General features: G+C 37.0%; 1 protein-coding gene across 1 annotated transcript; it reads left to right on the forward strand.

The window, feature by feature from the left end:
* The first annotated feature begins 637 nt into the window (after nt 1-637).
* LOC122011575 (proline-rich receptor-like protein kinase PERK12) lies at nt 638-3,772 on the forward strand. Its single transcript, XM_042567959.1, has 8 exons — nt 638-804; nt 883-1,311; nt 1,377-1,448; nt 1,518-1,588; nt 1,683-1,759; nt 1,907-2,054; nt 3,172-3,333; nt 3,548-3,772. Exons 2-8 carry the CDS (start codon nt 921-923, stop codon nt 3,728-3,730), a joined length of 1,104 nt encoding a protein of 367 aa, XP_042423893.1. The 5' UTR covers nt 638-804; nt 883-920; the 3' UTR covers nt 3,731-3,772.
* Nucleotides 3,773-15,639: the final 11,867 nt, after the last annotated feature.

Genomic DNA, 15,639 nt, shown 5'->3' on the forward strand with positions numbered 1-15,639 from the left:
CATCACCATCTCAACCTTTTATCTCACCTCCACCATTGTTATCTCCACCACCACCAACACTACCTTACATATCAAATTCACCACCTCCACCTAACTTATCGACACCCCCTCCTATAGCATCATCCTCATTGCAGCCACCACCACCGCCATTGCCACCGCCGCCACCGCCACCATCCAATTCAAATGCAACTCCTCCACCTCCCTCTACTTCTCCTCCTCCTCCTCCTCCTCCTCAAGCTACAAATCCAAATCCCTCGCCATTGTCAAATGATTCAACTATATCAATTCCACCACCTCCACCTCCTCCAAATCCATCCCCTCCACCTAGCTCACCTTCATACTCAATACCTCCTCCTCCATTAATACCTCCTCCTCCATCAATACCTCCTCCAATGTTTGTTCAACCGCCTCCCATAAATCCAAATATAGCCCCTCCTATCAATAACAAAGAATCGCCGCCGCCGCCACCACCTCCACCTCCACCAACTCGAACACTTACTCCAATTTCTCCATCTCCCCATCATGTGCCTCCACCTTATCCACCAACCATTCATAGTCCTCCTCATATTCATCCTAATGGCACTACAAAATCTAACTCTTCTTCTAGTATTTTTCCTCATTCGAGACATTCAAAGAGTTCAAATGTAACTGAAACTACTGGAACCGGGACTTTAGTTGGAATAACCGTTGCCGGAGTGCTAGTTTTCATTGCAATTTTCTTTATAGTCCTCAGGAAGAAGAAGGGAAGAACATATGGCTCTACAAGTCCATATGATCAATCTCTCAGTCAACCCACTCTACCAAGTAAGTCATAATTAGTTACTGATATTTCTCATCTTTTTCCATATTTTCAGTCACTAACTACATAACCTTCACATCCAGATAACAGCGGTTCGAATAAGATAGCATTATCACCTACAATGCAAGCCTCATACAATCGTCAAGGTCATACATCGGATACCATTGAGCCACCAGGATCTAGGCATTGGTTCACATACGACGAGTTAAAATCCATAACAAATGGATTTTCTCATGAAAATCACATCGGTCAAGGTGGATTTGGGTCTGTATATAAGGGTACAATGTCTGATGGGAGGCAAATTGCTGTCAAACAACTTAGGGCTGGTAGTGGACAAGGCGATAAGGAATTTAAGGCAGAAGTGGAGATCATTAGTCGCGTACACCATCGCCATCTTGTTTCTTTGGTGGGCTACTGCATAGCTGAACATCATCGCCTTTTGGTTTACGAATATGTTTCTAACAAAACTTTGCAGCATCATTTGCATGGTAAATACATGAATAAAGAGTTTCCTTCTCATGGAGATGATAGGTATCTAACAGAATGCCCCTTTAACTATTAGGAGAAGGTCTACCGGTTCTCGATTGGGCAAAGAGAATGAAAATTTCTCTAGGATCGGCTCGTGGACTAGCATATCTCCATGAAGACTGTAAGTGAAATTTAATGATTTTTCTTCGATTTTAAACTATTTTAGCATAATTTATGATTACTTTGATAGGTCATCCTCGTATCATCCACAGAGACATCAAATCGGCTAATATCCTCTTAGATGAATCTTTTGAAGCTCAGGCAATATTATATCTTCATGATCATTTCGAATGAATGAACTAAATTCTTAAATAGTTTTTTTATCATGATTTCTAAGGCTTTGATAGTTTAACAGGTTGCAGATTTTGGCTTGGCAAAACTAACAAATGATGCTAATTCTCATGTGTCAACTAGAGTCATGGGGACATTTGGGTAAACTTTTTTTTTTGTTTACTCATGAAACTTCCCATATCGTCTCATTTTTTCCCCCTTGAATTCTATGCCAATGGGGAAAGTTTATGTTTTCTATTTTACGATCTTAAGTAACTAACACATTGTATGATTTTATTCTCATTTTAGATACTTGGCACCTGAATACGCTTCTAGTGGAAAATTGACAGACAGGTCCGATGTGTATTCATTTGGTGTTGTGCTTCTAGAGTTAATAACTGGGCGTAAACCAGTAGACACATCTCGTCCTCTAGGAGATGAGAGCTTAGTTGAATGGGTATGTTTAATTTTACTATTCAATTTACTGTTGTCAAGTCCAAAATTAGTTGTTGTTTCTAGACGAGATTAGCTTTAATCAAGGCATCTTAAATAAAATACCAATTTCCTTTATCTATCCTTCAAAATTTTGATCAATTCAACTTTTCTAATATAAAACTAAGGGTAACTCATATGCACACCAATTGTAGTTATTATTTGTATTCTAGCTACATCACAACACAAGTTCACTTAATGTACCCTAAACCCTAACCCCGATCACTTAACAACACCACAACACAACTTCACAATCATCACAATAATACCATAAGCAAAATAATAACTTTGTCAGTCTATTACAAACATTCTTTCCCAATAGCATGATTGTTAGGACCAAAAGAATTCACATATCTCCACAATGATATGATATTGTCCACCTTGAGCCTAAGTCATCATAGTTTTGTATTTAGGTTCTACCCAAAATGTCTCATATCAATGAAAATATCTTTCATCTTTTAAGTCTATGTTATTTTCTATGTATTTCCAATGTAAGACTTTGATTGTAACCCAACAACAATATCTCTCCTCTAAGCCTCTTGTGGTCTCGCACTCCTTCCCGTTAATATAAAAAATGACGAGTATTACTCCATGTCATCATACAATTTTTCACACAATGCACATAGCTTTTATGCATATGTATAGATGTCCTATCTAGTGATCAAGACAATAATTAGAGTTGTTTTGGCAATTTATTAGTAGACAATAATAAGTGTTCAAAGTGTAAAAGAAATAAATTGGAAAAGTGATAAAGTGTAATAAATATAATTGTTGGTGTGTGAGTGAAATTGTCTTATCTAGGTAGATTGCCTTTTGTGCATAAACTATATTGAATATCAAAATATTTAATTGAGGTTATTTTTATTGTTCATTTATCCTTATAATCACTATTACATTATCAAATGGAAAGGTTAAAGATTTCTCTATGTATTATTATGATTTTAACTTTATTATACAATTCAAATTGTCAATCCACCAAATCCTTAGCATTACAATGTGTGTAATATATATCTTATATATAGAGTTTGTAGTACAATTTTTCATGTGTATCTATTAAATTATTCATTTCAATCATTTTGCAGGCTCGACCACTCTTGATTCATGCCCTTGAGACAGGTAATTTTGATGAATTAGTGGATCCTAGATTGGAGAACAAGTTTCCCAAAGTTGGAATGCTACGTATGATTGAAGCAGCTGCTGCTTGTGTTCGTCATTCTGCTCCCAAGCGGCCAAGAATGGTGCAAGTATGTACATAAACTCAATTTTTATCAAGCACCTCTTGTTTTAATATTTTTCACATGAGTTTGATCATTTCTAATGTTCAAGTATGGATATTTAGTTGTTAGATAGTTATGATGAAGAAACTTATTGATCATTATATCGAATTATATATGTATTTAAATTTCATTAATTAGAATTTGTGCATGATTTTAAAAGGTATATCACCTATTGTTTTAGGTAATGAGAGCATTGGATAACGACGAAAGCTTGAGTGATCTCTCCAACGGCATAAAATTTGGACAAAGTATGATCTACAACTCTGGCCAATACTCTGCTGAAATTCATAACCTTCACAAAATGGCATTCTCTAATGGAAGCTTTAGCATTGACCATGATAATTCCAATGAGTTTAATCATTGAAGTTTTGGATACAATGAAAGCGATCATTAGATTGATCTATTAGGTGTTATTTTTTATTTTTTTTACTTTGGGTGTAGGGCAATTAGCTTGTTGTGACAATTTTGTCAATTTTATATATAAAAAATCTAGAGTTTTATTTTAGTTTTTTTTACCTAAACATTTCTTTTTGTATTATGTACAGTTGTTTGTGACTATATTGTTTTATTTTGGAACAAAATTTAATTAATTGTATAAAGATCAAAGCCTTTCTAGATAGTCGATTTATCTATTTTCTTTGGTTGAATGAAATTGGGATAAGCCACCAAATTTCTTTAGAATTATGGATTTGAAGAACCAATTTTTGGTTAACTAGCGACCTTTTGTTGATTAAAAACTCAAAAATATGACCATTAGACTACTTTTTAAAGCCATGTTTGAGATTCTTTGGGTACAAGTTAAGAATACGAACACTCTCGTATTTCCTCTCATTATTGAAGTGCTAAAAGATTATCAAGTGGTTTTGTTCTTGCCATTAAAGCTCTCTATGGTAACACCTCTCTTCACTTGTGATTGATTTCTTCTCTTTGGATTTATTCATCGTATCATCGAAGAGAGAGTTGTTCAACAATTTCATTGGTTGGGTCAAGGTTTCATACTCATAAGGTCGTAACCTCGAATTGCTAAGACTTGCTCCATTGCCTCAATGCCAAGGATTGATTTAAATTTTGGGTTTCGACGATTAGTTTTTTGGTCGTCTAATAACCTTTTGGTCAACCAAAAACATAAAAGCATAATCGTTATACCACACTTTAGATCTATTTATGGTGATTCTTTTGATACAATATTAAGTACGAAAATATTCTCACTTTCTTCTATCATTGTTGAAGTGTTAAAATTGTTAGGACCAAAAGTAGCTAGAGGGGGGGGGTGAATAGCTCGTCGCGCTTGCTCGGTGCTCGGCGTTGCTTGTTCCTTCAACGATGTGCAGCGGAAAATACAGAAACAAACACACAACGCTAACACGGTTGGTTTTACTTGGTATCCACGTCACAAGATGTGACTAATCCAAGGATCCACACCAACACACACACCCTCCACTAAATAAAACTTTCCTTTGTGGTAACTACCAAGGGCGGAGAAGCCCTACAATACTCAATACAAGAAGAGAGGGAAAGGATACAAGAAATACAAGCTTACAAGCTTACAATGAGTACAAAACCCTAACCCTAGCTTCTCTTCTTGGCTTTGATCCGCCTCTTGACTTGGAGAGCTTTCAAGATTCTTCAAGAACTGGCGATCTGAGCTTTTGTGAGCGCTGTGGAGGAGTTGGCGAGAGCTCTTGAGTGAATCGGAGAAGAACTTGCCGCAGCCATCGAACGCCTGCAGCTATAAACGACGCCAACGGTCGGATCCCGATCGATTCGAATGTTCCCAATCGATCGGGGAGGCTTTGGATCGATCCACGGATCGATCCAGAGCGTCTCTGTGCTCTGGATCGATCCAGCGCTTATCGCGCGAAGCAACCGCGTCCCAATCGATCCACTGATCGATTGGGACCTCTGGATCGATCCACGGATCGATCCAGAAGCTCTCTGTTCGCTGGGACAGATCTGGATCGATCCACTGATCGATCTAGAGCCTGGATCGATCCACTGATCGATCCAGCACTTGGTTTTTGTCCAAAACCAAGTCCTAAACCTCCCAAACCAACATCCGGTCAACCTTGACCTGTTGGTATGTCATGCCTAGCATCTAGTCACTCCCTTGACCTGCTAGGACTCCCTTACCAAGTGTCCGGTCAATCCCTTTGACCCACTTGGACTTTTCTCTGTGCCAAGTATCCGGTCAATCCCTTTGACCTACTTGGACTTTTCTTTCATGCCAAGTATCCAGTCAATCCTTTGACCTACTTGGACTTCCCAGCACCAGATGTCCGATCATCCTTGATCCATCTGGATTTTCCCTTGCCTGGCTTCACTCACCAGGGCTTTCACCTAGCTTCACTCACTAGGGTTTTCCATCTGCCTAGCTTCACTCACTAGGGCTTTCACCTGGCTTCACTCACCAGGATTTCCATCTGCCTAGCTTCACTCACTAGGGCTTTCACCTGGCTTCACTCACCAGGATTTCCATCTGCCTAGCTTCACTCACTAGGACTTTCACCTGGCTTCACTCACCAGGATTTTCATCTGCCTAGCTTCACTCATCAGGACTTTTCTTCTGCCTGGCTTCACTCACCAGGACTTTCATTTTGCCTAACATCCCAGTTAGGACTTCCCAGTCAAGTATCCAGTCAACCTTGACCTACTTGACTCTTCTTCAATCAATATCTTATTGTCAAACATCTAAACCCAAACCAAGACTCAGCTTGGTTACCTAGGTCAACCTTGACCTGAGGGATATTGCACCAACAATCTCCCCCTTTTTGATGTTTGACAATACCACAATAACACTTACAATCCCATATGTAAGTTAGGCTAATCCCATAGCCTCCTTCTTCATGCCACTAGGTAATGAAAGCATAAATTAAGCTCTTCATTCTCCCCCTAAGAGGGCAAACTCCCTCTAGGTACTGAAAGCCTAACTTACTCCCTTTCATGAGTCCTTTCATTCTCCCCCTATGACCTTCCCATAGGTAATGAAGGACTAAGCTTAACCATACATTCTCCCCCTATTGGCACACATCAACCCATCGTTGGACACACATCAACCTATGCTCCAATTCTGGGCACACTTCAACAAATCCATTTGTTGAAGACTCTCCCCCTGAAGAGTTGCTCATCGTTGTTCACAACATCACTCGTTGTGATCAACACGATAATGAAGGTCCCACACCCTTCATTTATTCTTAACTTCTCCCTCAATGTAGACAACTACCCAACCTTGAGCATTATCTACCACTTGAGTGTCCACTTGAAATAATGAGGATATCCACTCCCCATTTCTCCCCATTTCAAGTTTAAATGCTCAACCTTGAGCAAGTTCACAACAGAAGGTTAACCACCTTCCAAGGTTCATGAAAAATAATTTTCATGTCTTTAAAGAGTCCCTCCCCCTAAAGACATGGTGGTAACTTGTCATTCCACCAACAATGACTTGGAATCCCTAAAACATTAGGAAACCCAAATTTAGAAGTTTTGAGGTTCAAATATTCAAAATTTGAAACAACCTCAACCTAAACTTCTACTTAGTCTTCGTTAACCAATCCATCCTTGTTTTCAACATGAAAACACCCTTTGTATGTATACAAATGTATTTAAGGGGTTTGGAATGGTTACCTAGACTCAAAGAGGTTCAAGGATGCTGACATCGGCCTTCCCACCAAAATCAGCAACTTGGATCGATTGGAGTTGGGTTCAATCGATTGAACCTTTCGAATCGATCCACGGATCGATTCAGACTCCTGATCGATCGGCTGATCGATCCAGCGAGCTTCGCTCACGAATGCCGTTGAATCGATTCATGGATCGATTCAGAACTCAATCGATCCATGGATCGATCGGAGCTCTGATAGTTGCTGAAATTCCATTTCAGTCAACTTCAGAAACCCCTAGAAAATTCTACAAAAATCTAAAAATTATGAAATTTCGTGTAGACATTATTTAGGGCATACTTAATCATGGAAAAATAGCTTTCTATGAAAATACATCATATTTTCAAAGATTGACACAAACTTGAAAACTTGCAAAAACTTTAGTGTTTTTCTTCAAGTTTGTGTCTAACTATTCAATGGTGATTACCATCAAAAGATAGCCTTCACCAAGGTTTTCCAAAAACATTTTTAACAACATTTTCAAAACCAATATCCCATCACATTCCTTGGACTTAATGCACATGACTTGTACATTAGCTTTCCCAATGATGGGAAAACACATAACTATGTGTTTTGATGAACCTAAAACTCAAAAGAATGCACTAAATCAACATCTTGAGTTTTGTTCATCATCCCAACATCTCACTTGTATATAATATGCACTAAAACACATACAAGTCACCTTATAGTCTTTGTGAGATGTAGATTTTGGTTTTTGCCCTAATCTAGGGATCATGCATATCTATCTAGGCATTTTAGAGATGTTAGACATCCACCTAGGATGTCACTTGTCAATAAGTGCCGTTAAATGCCATTTGTCCTTAATTACAAGGAATTAAACTTAATGCATGATTATGTTATGGCATACATCAACAGAAAATAATTTTCAAAAGAAAATACCCTATTACTACATGATGTATGAATGTCATGACATGGTATTTTTGGATTTTTCATAATAAAACATGAATGCAAAAATAGACATGATGTCATGGCATATGATGGGCAAACAATCATGGCAAGGTTTAGCATAAATAAAATATACCTAGATTAACTATCTAAGTATCCTTAAAGTCTTAGCTAAACTTACAACTTAAACCTAGATTGCCCCAAAGTGCTTCAAGAAAATGTCAAAGCCTAAGTTTGCATTTCTTATTCCCTTGATTAATTTATGCCAATTAAAATTAAGCATATTCCTCAAATGTTGGCATATTCCATTTTTCCACAAGAGTAGCACTTTTAAATTAAGGCTCGGATTGCCTTAAATTGCCTAAGAACATACCAAAATCCCAACTTGATAGTTCTTATGAATTTCCCAATATGTGCCATTTAAGATTAAAATCAATTCTTCCACCATTAGGCACATTTTACTCTTTCAAAGAGTAAGTAATAATTCCATTTCATTTTCAAAGGTTAACAAAAACCTTGAAAATGCTCCTTGAGTGTCAATTTCCTCAAAGTTGGGTTAACTACCCTTCTAATCGGAGTTGACACTCTCTAACCCATCTATGGGGTAGAGAAGATGCTCCTAGGTACCCAACACCTATTGGTGCTCCTTGGATGCTCTAGGTACTCACTAGGGATAACTTCCCTAGATACCTTCCTAGTGACCTTGTTGGGCTTCTTAGAAGCCTTGGTCACATTTTCTAGGTCAACTCTAGGGATAGCCTCCCTTGTGACCTTGTTTGTGACTTTCTTAGACTTCTTAGAAGTCTTAGTCACATTTGTTGCAAAAGTACTCTTAGGGATGACTTCCCTAGTATTTTTGGCTTGACCACTAGACCTAGGGTTTGTTCCATAACTATATGGAACTCTATGGTAAGAGGACACTGTTAGAGTGTATACTAAAAGCCTAGCTTTTGGTATAAACATTTATCTAGAGATAAGAATCACATTGGTCAAATGTCTACATTTGTGATAAATGTAGTTGTTCAATTAATTTATATTGTAGATAACATAGTGTGTGGTGTCACACACAGAGGATCATGTTATCAGTACCTTATAAATTATAAACAGTAGCTCACGACCAAAATGGAAAGGAACAAACCATTAGAAGGTCGTAGTGTAATTAGGTATCAGTTTATCTTGACTGTATAATTACACTAGTACACTTAGAGTGTATTGAGTAGGACCATTTGAGGTCGTTTCTTTTATACTGATTTTATAAAGAAACAAAGACCTCGGTTATTATGGAAGTGTGTGCTCTTAATCCTGATATAATAACAAGCACATATATTTGATATTTATTTCTTTAATTTATCAATGGGTGAGATTTAGTTCGATGAATCAATAAACCCGATAAGTTGGGAAATGGTATCACTTATAGTGTGTGTTGTTGATTATAGAAGGAAACTGTGTCCTAGAGATACTAGGTTGATAATGTCCCCAAGAGGAGCTCATAAGGATTGTCATGTTAAACCCTGCAGGTGGACTTAGTCCGACATGACGATAAGGTTGAGTGGTACTACTCTTGGACTTAGATATTAATTAAATGAGTTGTCAGTAACTCACTTAATTAGTGGACATTCGATATCTTAAACATAGGGAGACTAACACACTCATAATAAGAAGGAGCCCAAAAATGTAATTTGGGATTGGTGCGGTAGTTCAATGATAGTTCTCTAGTGGAATGAATTATCATTGATAAAATTAAGTTGTGTGTTCGGGGCGAACACGGGATGCTTAATTTTATCGGGAGACCAAAACCAATTCCTCCTCTCGGTCCCTATCGTAGCCTCTTATTTATAGAGTTCTATACCCACCTATACCCACCTTCTAAACCTACCCAATAGGGGCCGGCCAAGCTAGCTTGGGAACAAGCTAGGGCCGGCCTAGGTATAAAATTGGGTGGCCGGCCCTAGCTTGAACCCAAGCTAGTAGGGCCGGCCAAAATAAATTAAAAAGAAATTTAATTTTAATTTTTATTATTATGTGGAAGATATAATTTAAAGAGAATTAAAATTAAAATATCTCTCTTGTAATAGATCTACAAAAGATTAAAGAAAAAGATTAGATCTCTTTCCTTATTTGTAGATTGTAGAGATGTTTTATTTTCTCTTTAAATATTATCCACATGTTGATAAAATTAAAATTATAGAAATTTCCTTTTATCAACCATGAAGGGATTTTGAAGAGAAATTAAATTTACAAGAACAAATAAGGAAATTTTTGTTGATTGGAAATTTTTCTTCTCTTTAAATTGTGGTCGGCCATATGAATTTAATGGGGAGTTTTTATTTTATTAATTCCTCATTAATTCATATTAAGGAAAGCTATTGATATTATTTTTAATAAGTTTCCTTAATTGTCAAGGCCAAGGCTTATAAAAGAGGGGTTAAGGTGCCTTGAAGAGAGACAATATTTTATTTTTCTCTCCCTCTTTTCTTCTTCTTGTGGCCGGCCCTAGCCTTTCTCCTTTCTTCTCTTTTGGTGGCCGAACCATACATCTCTTGGAGCTCTTGTTGGTGGCCGGACCTAGGAAGGAGAAGAAGAAGAGGAGGAAGCCTCATCTTGAAGATCCTTTGGAGCATTGGTGGTGATCAAGTTCTTCTTCCTTGGAGGTGGTTCTTCTTGTGGCCGAACCTTGCTTGGAGAAGAAGAAGGTGCGTGGTGGTTCTCATCTCGGAAGATCGTCGCCCACACGACGTCCGGGATAAGAAGAGGAATACGGTAGAAGATCAAGAGGTTTTTCTACAAGGTATAACTAGTAATTTCTATTTCCGCATCATGCTAGTTATTTTTGGAAATAATACCAAATACAAGAGGCTTACGTTCTAGTGTTTCGAATATGGTTTTTCGAAGTTGTGTTCTTTTGTTTCTTTCTTTTCCTTGTGATTTGATTGTTCTCTTTGGTTAACCTAAAGTTATTTTAGGAAATTAAATATTAGCTTTCTATTAAAGGTTTTGTCTAGTCGGTGGTGGTTGCTCCCATATCCAAGAAGGCCATGTGCCTCGCCACGTCAGTACTGGGAACCTTTTATGGAAATTAATATTTAATGGAATTAATAACTTAAGGAGACTTGGGTCGAACGTGTTAAGTTCCGCAGGAGATCCAAGTCAAAACCTAAAAGAACAAATAGATTAAGTTTTGGATCAAACGTGTTAAGTTCCGCAGGCGATCCAAAATTTAATTTAAAAGAACACATGGTAGCTAGGAAAAAGTTCAGACCTTTGTACAAAATTTTTGTACAGTGGAACCTATAGGTTTTCCGAGTAGCAACCAACAATTGGTATCAGAGCTAGGGTTTTGCCTCTGTGTATTTGGTATTAGTTTAATTATGCACATGTCATACATAATTTAGGCAGGTTAATAGTAGGATGTGCTAACTTTGTGGATGCAGGATCCAACTATTATGGCTTTTAGTTATTATGTGTGTGATTGGACCCTTGGACATGTCAAGGGCATTTATATGTGTGTGCATGATTGTATTATAAAATACAGCAGGAGCTGTATTTAGTTTTTAGTTTTGATCTAGATACATGTACATTCCTTTTATGGAATATAGGATCAAAAATGTAAAATTCTATTTATGTCGCGGATCGAATCTTGCAAAGCGTGGAACCTTCTAAGGACCAGAGGCGCAGCGGAACTAGGAGCAAGATGGATGCGACAGCTAGACCCGGTGGCGGTGGCCAAATATGGCAGCAGCTTGGGATGACAACACACGGAGGACAACTAGAGATAAAAGCCATAATAGTTGAAAATTAGATTTTCTATTTATTGCTTTTATATTGTGCTGTGTGTGTATGTTAGTTTACAAGTTTAGTAGGCTAGCATAGTTAAAATTCCTCATTCATAAATAACTAAGTGGGAGAGGTATTTTTAAGTAAATCCAATGGTCTCCATTACTGGTTTGTAAGAGATGCAAACAAGCTTGCGCGTTGGCTCTGAGTGCCTTCCTCCATAACGGATGAGCTTGTTTGTGGATCACTAGAACAGACTTCCATTTTTGGATGACTATAGGAAGTTAATTAAGAGCGTGTGATCTTCCCCAACGGAAGGGGCATAATCTTATTAATGGACTTAGTGTCAAGTAATGGTATACACTTAGACACATCTAATAGTATCCTCCCCATCGGAGTCACTGCTATTATTTGTGTGACCAAATGAAACCAACTATTAATTTGTCATAAAACTAGGTTGACAAGATAATAAAATTAAAGGGTTAAAACCCCTCTTACAAATGATTGATTTTGTATACGTCCACACTAACGTGGCATACAAAATTAACGGTGTTTGAGATAATTTTATTTGTCATAAAGTTACGTTGACAAGATAATTAATGGGTAAAACCTTCCTCTTACAAATGTTGATTTTGTATACGTCCACACTAACGTGGCATGCAAAATTCACGGTGTTTTGAGGTGTTGGTAAATTTAAATAGTATTGTTAGAGGAATCAATATTATTTTAAATTTAGAGTCTTGACCAAATATTTGATTAAAGATAGATCAACTATTAATTTTATTCGTCATAAAGTAAAGTTGACGAGATAATAAAATTAATGAAATCTCCTCTTCAATTTTGTATACGCAAAATTTATGGAGATTTTAATAAGTTGATCCTGACCAAATATTTTTGTGATTCTTAGGATGTTTGTCAATCCCTAGTAGTCATACTATAGAAAAAGACTTATTAGTCCCAAATTGTAATGATTGGAAATAGGACTTGGACATTAAGGTAGACTGTCTTCTTAGAACTAAGAACAATTTAGGTGTATTTAATTCATTAGTTGAAACATGTCTAGTGGTGTTATCTACCAGAACCTGGAGTGTAGATACAAGATGCCATTAATCATGTCTGCAATTCATTGCAGGGTTCCAGGAAACTCGACAACTAAATGAAAGGTAAATCACCGTCCACATGGGCACTACTGTAAAAGTGGTAGCTATTGCAGTGGGAGATGTTTATCCTTTGATAACAATAAAATATGGATTTTAAGTAATTGTCTTTACGTACCAAGTTTAGAAAGAACCTGACTTCAGTTTCTAAACTATTATAGATATTGTGTCTATTTTGATAACAAAGTTGTTATCAAGAAAAAAAAAAAGGGAAGTTATCTATTCTGGTATGGTGGTTGACAATTTATAATCCAATAACTCCCACGATGCAACAAATGGAAATTAGTAACACATCTTCTAATTTTAAGAGAAAGTAACCTTCGGAAATGAACCAATTATATCTTTGACATCTAAAAGCTAGGTTATACTTGAGTAGGATTCATTGGTAGCTGATGAACTTTTGGGTTCATTAGTAGTGGAAATCTTTCCAACCTGCGAGTCTTACTTGGAAGGAAAATAACCAAGGAGCTTTTAAGTCTAAGGAGTATGGAACCAAAGATATATAGGAATTGGTTCATTCTGATTTGTGTGATCCTATGAGCATCCAGGCAAGAGGTTGTTTCAAATATTTCATCTATTTTATAGATAACTATTTGAGATACGGATATATTTACTTAATGTGCCGCAAGTCTAAGTGCTTTGATTAGTTCAAAGAGTACGAGGCTGATGTGGAAAAATATCAAGACACTACGGTAAGATCGTAGTGGCAAGTACCTCTTGGGAAAATTTAGGAGTCATTTATCAGAAGTAGGGATTCAATCCCAACTAACTACATCTGGTACACTCCAACAGAATGGTGTAGTAGAAAGAAGGTAAAGGACTCTTATGGAATAATTAGATAGATGATGAGTTATTCAGAAAATTACCAAATTTGTTTTAAGGATAAACTCTGAAAACGAAAGTGAACATAGTACCTTCCAAAGTTAGAACTCTCTACTCATATAGAATTGCTGAATAGGTGAAAACCTATTTTGAAGCATATTCGGATTCGGGTAATCTAGCACATATGAGAGACAATGATAAGTTGGATAGGAGTTCACTTGTTTGTAAGTTATCCTAGATAAACAAAAGTAGGTTTATAGTCTTAAAATCAGAAAGTCATTGTTAGCATCAATGACTGATTTTTAGAAAAGGACTATATAATGAACCACGTGCTCATAAGTAAATTTGTTCTTAAGGAAATAATAAAGGACATGTCTAACCTAGTACCAACTGTACAAGATGAGATACCACAAGAAAACTGCAACACGTATCACAAATGATACACAATTGCAGAAAGTGCCTTGTCGTAGTGGGAGGGTTGTTAGGCAACCTAAATAGGTCATGTTTTGAGAGAGTTTTTGGACTCGATCCCTGAAGGACATAAACCTGATCTCCGGACATATGACGAAGCACTCCAAGATAAATATGCAGCATCTTGGCAAAGAGTAATGAATAATAGAATTAGAATATATGCATTCTAATAAAATCTGGAAGCTTGTAGAACCACCAAGCGGTGTAAAAGCCTTTGGGTGTAAAAGGTCTATAATAGGAAAAGAGGGATAGACAGGAAGGTAGAAACCTTCAAAGCAAGGCTAGATGAAAAAGGAAACTTTTTCACTGGTAGCCATGCTTAAGTCTATTCGGATTCTTTTATCTATTTGGCAAGTGGATGTCAAGACAACATTCCTTAATGGAAGTCTTGAAGAAAACATCTATATAAAGCAACCAGAAGGGTTCATTGCAAAGGGCTAAGAGCATCTTGTGTGCAAGCTCAATCAGTCTATGGACTGATACAAAGCTTCAAGGTCTTGGAATATCCGGTTTATCAAAGTAATCCAGACCTTTGGATTTATTGAGTAAACGGATAAGTCTTGTGTATACAAAAGATGTGATGGAAACGTGGTGGTATTTCTTGTACTATACGTAGATAGCATTTTTGGTAGTTGGAAACAATATCAAAATGTTGTCAGAAGTAGGGGTATGGTTGTCCAAATAATTCGATATAAAGGACTTGGAAGAATATATATATTCTTGAGATCAAAGTAATAAGGGATCACAAGAAAAGAATATTTTACTTATCCCAAGCTTCATACATCGAAAAAATCCTTGCTCGTTTTAAGCATACAAAAGTCCAAGAAAGGTTTCTTACCTTTTCAGGACGCAGTAACTTTATCTAAAGATATGTCTCTGTAGACATCAAAGGAGATAAAGGAAATAAAGGCAGTTCTTTATGCTTCGGCTGTCAGAAGCCTAATGTATGCTATGCATGAGATCAGAAATCTGTTTTGCCAAGGGCATAGTTAGCAGATATCAAAGTAACCCTAGACAAGGAGATTGGACTGCAGTAAAGCATATATTAAAGTACCTTAGAGGCGCTAGAGATTATATGCTAGCTTACAAGGCAGTTAATTTGGTCCCTGTGGGTTACACGGATTTTGACTTCCAATCGGATAGGGACAATAATAAGTCAACCTCGGGGTTTTGTGTTTACTTTAGGAGGTAAAGTCATAACTATGGAAGAGTGATAAGCATAGGTGTTTTTCTGGACTCCACCATAGAAGCTTAGTATATGGCAAACCTCTGAGGTAGCCATAAAAGCTGAATGACTCAATAACCTCAAGATAGACTTAGATATGATTTCTGGTTTGTCCAAAGATTATTACAATTTATTGTAATAATGTTGGTGCAGTAGCAAACTCGAAGAAACCATAAGTCTATAAGGCAAGTAAACACAATAGAGCGCAAGTACCACCCAATACAAGAAATTGTATAAACGAGGAGAAGTTGTTGCCGCCTAG

Source organism: Zingiber officinale, chromosome 8A (assembly GCF_018446385.1).
Source record: "Zingiber officinale cultivar Zhangliang chromosome 8A, Zo_v1.1, whole genome shotgun sequence".
Lineage (NCBI taxonomy): Eukaryota > Viridiplantae > Streptophyta > Magnoliopsida > Zingiberales > Zingiberaceae > Zingiber > Zingiber officinale.

Coding starts and splice junctions, on each gene's coding strand:
- LOC122011575 (XM_042567959.1), top strand. CDS start 921: ATGCAAGCCTCATACAATCGTCAAGGTCATACATCGGATACCATTGAG. Junction 1,312..1,376: donor ATACATGAATAAAGAGTTTC/CTTCTCATGGAG, acceptor AAGGTCTACCGG/TTCTCGATTGGGCAAAGAGA. Junction 1,589..1,682: donor ATGAATCTTTTGAAGCTCAG/GCAATATTATAT, acceptor ATAGTTTAACAG/GTTGCAGATTTTGGCTTGGC.